We start from the raw sequence: 5,620 nt of genomic DNA, 5'->3' as shown, positions 1-5,620 counted from the left end.
CGTAGTCGGGTAGATCTACCGGTAGATCTACGGTCCGCGCGACAGCGCGCGTTCGTGCATGCCCATCTGCGCTCGAGCTACGCATATTAGAACAGTACTGTAGTCTGTAGATCTATTACTAGTATTACATGTAGTATTACCCTGCCCTCACTGACCTCAGCCCACACATTCCGCCATCGTTCTGCCCTACATCAGGCTACGTGTAGTGACTCGCGTCGCGGTGTGACTGATGCCATGGATTGGTAGTCGACACATGGCTGTTACGTGCGCTACAGGATTCATTTTAGAGAACATTGTGAGTATTTTATTGAAGGGCTGCATTTCCGTGAGTCACATAATCTTTGGTGCTTGAAGATCTTGATGGAGAAGGAGCCGTTTGACTAATGGGAGCTATAATTTACCTTCGATGGAGCTTAGATAACTGAATACGCTGCTGCTCCCCGCAAGACTCTCTGTAAGTCGGTCCAGCACCACACACCGCGCTGATAAATGTTCAGCACGTTTCTATAGTATAATCAATTGAGTCCGAAAAGTACCATTCGATTCCGTGAAATATGTGCTTTGTATGCTCACAGCATGGCCTGGCGATTTGGTTGGAGACTCGACCTTAAATGCCTGGATCGAAGAGAGCCTGTTGACTTCATTAGCACAGCCCGCATTCGCGCTGTTCTCGTGTCCGCGCTAGAAATATTTCCAGATACCACTCACGCTCACTGCAAACGAAAATCAGCTGAGCACATAATTATGTGGAAGGAGTTTGAGGCATGTATAAAATTAATTTGCAAATGTCAATTCACAATTCCCACATGCACGAGCGCATCAGAAAATGTGCGGAACTGTTGAGAAGGGTCTGTCTGCTGCCCATGATCCCGTGCTGCTTCTTCCAGGCAGGTCGCTGCTGTGCACTCGAATGGAGAGGCAGGACCGATTGATTCTGAAGCGCTTGTACCCGACGCTGCGCAGCTCTCTTTCTTGCGATGGGGACCTGCTGGCGGACATGCACGGCGCCGGATTGCTGAGTTCTGATGATATGCGGCACATCACGACGGGTCATTACGGCGTACCTCGCGAGCCTCAGCAAAAGGTGAGGATGAGTGCACATTCAAGCTCTGCATGACAAAAATAATAGGTTTTTTTAGTGGAATCCGAACCATGCTGTCCTGTGTGTGCACGTCACTGCAGCAGAGAATGTGAGCATGTGGCTATATACACTTAACTAGGGCATTGCACACACAGAAGAATGGTATCACTATGTACACGGCTCTACAGTCCATTCACGCCTCAACTTGCACTCGATGTGGCGTTCAAGAGGCCATACTGGGTGACAGCAAGATTAAGACAGTGTAGTCAGATACTCTTTGGTGATACAGTAAGATCGGGCGCCGAAAAACAGTTAGGCTGGAAATTGGCATAAATTTAAGAACAATCCGGGCTAGATTTTCAGAATAAAGAACGCATGAACTGTTTTCTGCATGTTGTTTTTCCCATGGCATGGTCGTCTTGTATGCTCTGCATGATGGCGGAATAGTAACAGAACAACTAACATTTTGAGAAATTTAGAACGATGCTAGGCTGCGCCTTGAGCCCCTGCGTTCTTCGGCGCCTGATCTTACTGTAGTGCAGATATTGCGAGCATCTCAAAATTCTGTCGGAGCAAAGCTGATACTAGAGTTGTGCACTGTCCTTGGGTTATGTAGGTACAGTAAACCTGTGACTAACGACCACCCCTTGGGGGCCAGAAAAAGCGGTCTTTAGTGGCAGGTGGCCTTTAGTTAGAGGTTTGCACCGCACAACCATAATGTGAATGTGAGACCGTCCGTGCCTGGCGAAGTGGTCTGTAGTTCCAGGCTGGTCGCTAGTCACGGTGGTCTTTAGTTACAGGTTTTACTGTAGTACCAGGCTGGTCGCTAGTCACGGTGGTCTTTAGTTACAGGTTTTACTGTGCATATGTGTTGTTGCTATCTGTATCACTGCGACCCTCACAGAGTGAAGCTCTTCTCCAGCTCCTGCCGAGTCTAGGCAGGAGTGCGTTCGGCGAGTTCCATCGCGCCCTGTCTCGCTCCCTTGCCCAGCGCAACCGCGACCTGGCCGAGGAGCTGTGGACGGCAAAGCATGGTGAGGTAGTGTCTTCACTTCTGTTAATTCCTATCATTATTGTAAGAAGGAGAACAGCAACCTGGAACCGGGCGCTGACCGTACATTTGAAATGTTCGTAACTCTCAATCACTGTGACAGACGTTTCAAACTTTCAATAGACCTTATCCGCGCACCGTTCAGGAGCCGCATCTGACGTCTGATCATGGGGTGGTGGCGTCCCACGGAAGCGGAAAGGTGGTTCTTGACCAGGGAGTTGTACGACTCCTTGTTCTTGACCTGCCCGGTACGCAAACCCGTCGAATTTTTTATTTTTTATTTTTTTTATCCGCGTTGTCAGGCGCGTAACACTGCCGTTGGGGGTGGTCCGGCCGGAGGGGGTGCGGGGTCTCCCCCGGGAAAAATACGAAATTAGGGTGCATAGTCCTGCATTCTGGGCACTTCTGGGCGAAAAAGTAATTGATGTGAAAACAAGTGGTGTCAGAGGCGAACAGGAAGTTACTTCTTTGTGAAAAATTTGCCCAGTGTTATTTTGTCAGTTCTACTTGTAGTATTAGTTGTCCAAAATGCCTCCATCGTGAGGATATGCTGACGTTGTGTGTCAGGTGACTTGGCAGCATGGGCATGATAGGGTGCATTTCTCAAAGTAGGAGTACACAGGACGTACTGCACAGGCAGAAAATTTCGTCGGTCAATAATTTCGTCCAACTCCAAAGAAAGAGAGTTCGTCCGGTTGTAAATTTCGTCCATGGATCATAAGAGTGTATTGAAAAGCTGGACAAATCGACATTAGTCCGGCATTTTATTTAGTCCAAAAGGACGAAAATAAATTCCAGACGAATATTTCTGCTTGTACAGTACTGTAAAACCGGAAGTTTAACGAGCAAAAAGTTTAACGTTTTTTGTAATTTTGGCATGATTACGTGCAGAAAGTTTAACGATGGCTACCTGGCCACCCACCTGTATGCACATCTTCACGCAAACATGTCGCGATAACGTTTCTTCAAATAACGAAAAAAATGTGGTCGTTAAAACGTTAGACGTTGTGACTCGTAAGACTTTCCGGTTTTACAGCACGCTGCAACCAACTATGCAGTGTGCATGTGTACGGCGCACTGAGTCTGTTCATACCCCACTCGCATACAGTACAGTCAGACCTCGCTTATCCGGTCCTCTTTTATCCGGATCCCTCGCCATCCAGAAGAAAATCGCTGGTTTCCGATTTACAGCATATGCCATGCATACATACAGTATGTGTGTTCGATTATCCGGTTCCCTCGCCTATCCGGATATTTTTTGTGGAAAACGGATGTGTGCGGTTATGCGAGGTCTGACAGTACATGCAGTATCGGTCATAGTACTTGAAGTAATAGTATATCGCTAATAGTGATAAAATTCTCAAAATCAAAGACCAACGCTTTTGGCAATCCTGACTGTATATACATTGGGAGTGTCTTTGTATGAGATGCAGCTATCGAATGTCAGATAGTGTTGCTGGCAGGCGAAATACTTTCCTCGGTTCTGTGTTGAAAATAACCAGTTTCAGTTCAGAGGCAGGTTTATCCTTTAGAGTGTATTTGAATAGGGGAGAAGGGGGTGACACGTATAAACACGTATAAACTTTCTAGCCTGTTCAACGATGTCGTTTGTTTCTTCCCAGGCACGCACGTGACACAGCCTGACAGGTCGCGTTCTGCGGAGAGAGCGGGCATCGCGGAGACACGCGCGGAGGAGCAGCCACCACCGCCGCCACACACTGCTAGTCTCGTTGCCGCCCTGCGCAGCACCGCCTGGACGCCGGAGCACAGCGACGTTCTCATGGCCGAGCTATCGCCGGAGGATCTGCGGCAGCTCTCGCGCCGCCTTCTACAGGTCTTCCCGGTGCAGTGTACGGATACTGGCGGCCGGGGCCAAAACACACCCGTGGTAATGAGCGAGAGTACACACCGGGCACGCTAGTCATCAGATACTGCATCTGGTTAAGTTCAGCCGCTACGGTGCTGCTGTCGGGTACCGAAGAACAGGGGGGGGGGGGGGGGGGGTCGGCCTCCTTGGCCTAGGCTGTTTTATATCTTCATGTTCAGTGAACTCTGTTTAGGGCGACCGCTCAAGTAACCTTCGAAACGTGGTCGCTGTGTACAGGCGTTCTTCTTATCCAGGGTCCTTTGAGTGGAGGTAGCATCCCTTGGTCCTGGTTGTAGTAGTCCCATGGGACAGGTGCTCGCCTTGTCAGAGTGGTCACCTTCACAGGTTTTCATGTAGTACAGTCTATGCACAGTTGAGTCACCGTGTATACAATGATATGCTGCGCTTGATGAAATTCCAGCCTGGTCGTTCTTCGGCGCTCCGTTCTTCTGCATCCGGCAGTACTGTATCCATGACACTGTAAGGATGGGGTCCGCTGGATGGAATACAAAACGCACTGTACGAGTACGCCAGTACCTATTTGCTAGATCATGCTCTAAGCCTATTATATATACAATGATGTCCTTTGCGCGCATAACCATTATGCTTTCCACACGCGCACACACACACACACACACAAACATACGAACACGTGCACCAACGCACACATACATACACACATGGATGCATACACACACACACACACACACACACACACACACACACACACACACACACACACACACACACACATACTCTCTTTGTGTGCTACACACACACATACATACATGCGCGCACAACAACAACACGTATTGGCATAAGGAAGTAGACATACACAGAACAACAAGGCATACGTAGACTTGTGCCTTAGACTTATGCATTATGAGTATTATGATATTGAAATTATTTTCACCCTATTCTATGACGAATTTGAATTCTTTCCTAGTCTTGTTAGGGGCCCTCTGGTATTCCCCGTTTTTCACACTGACATTTTGTTGTTTCTCCGGCGGCAACACACTTCATGGGTACAACGTATACGTTGTCTATTCCATTGGGCTATTCCCAGAGCATGCTAATTATTTTTTTCATTCTTCACTACTGATGCAGAAGACAGCACTTGAACCCCAGATATTACATAATTTCCGGTTTCGACGCAATTCGCACATTGTTGCTGCTACATTGCACTTTGAAAATTTTCGTGTTGAAAAATAGTTTAAAAAATACTCATCCCACCCCCGGATGACAGATAACAGAAAACGATCCAGTTCGATCCTGTCCATACACAGTATGACTAAGTGATCTGGGCAGTGCAAGTGAATTGTTGTGAGCTGGTCAGGAACTCCTGTAGGATGACATCATAACTTCATAACTTACATTATTCTTAGGGTACCCTGTAAAAAAGCGATGATGCCTGTTGGAAATTCCCTAGTAAAATAAGAATGAAAAAAATAAATAATTATATTAATAACATACCGGTAGAACTGGTACCTCATAGTGACGTCATTGTGTTCTTGGGATACGAGGCTAGCTGCATAGGTCTCAATTCCACCAGTTGTTGAATAGGTCGGTCGGGTTTATTTTTCTATTTGGTTGCTACTCTAGTTTGCTATCAATTTCGCAT

General features: G+C 47.4%; 1 protein-coding gene across 2 annotated transcripts; it reads left to right on the top strand.

Moving 5' to 3' along the window:
- Nucleotides 1-206: 206 nt before the first annotated feature.
- LOC135825821 (uncharacterized) lies at nt 207-4,133 on the top strand. 2 transcript variants are annotated; one of them, XM_065338450.1, is made up of 4 exons: nt 207-454; nt 892-1,084; nt 1,986-2,115; nt 3,755-4,133. In XM_065338450.1, the coding sequence occupies exons 2-4, from the start codon at nt 911-913 to the stop codon at nt 4,051-4,053; spliced, it is 603 nt and encodes a 200-aa protein (XP_065194522.1). In that variant the 5' UTR covers nt 207-454; nt 892-910; the 3' UTR covers nt 4,054-4,133. The 2 variants fall into 2 exon arrangements, with proteins under 2 accessions (XP_065194522.1, XP_065194521.1); XM_065338449.1 differs by having other exon boundaries at nt 211-454; nt 888-1,084.
- Nucleotides 4,134-5,620: the final 1,487 nt, after the last annotated feature.

The sequence above is a fragment of the Sycon ciliatum genome, chromosome 10 (assembly GCF_964019385.1).
Source record: "Sycon ciliatum chromosome 10, ocSycCili1.1, whole genome shotgun sequence".
NCBI lineage: Eukaryota > Metazoa > Porifera > Calcarea > Leucosolenida > Sycettidae > Sycon > Sycon ciliatum.
The sequence above is the reverse complement of the archived record's forward strand: the minus strand, read 5'-3'. Positions and strand labels throughout refer to the sequence as shown.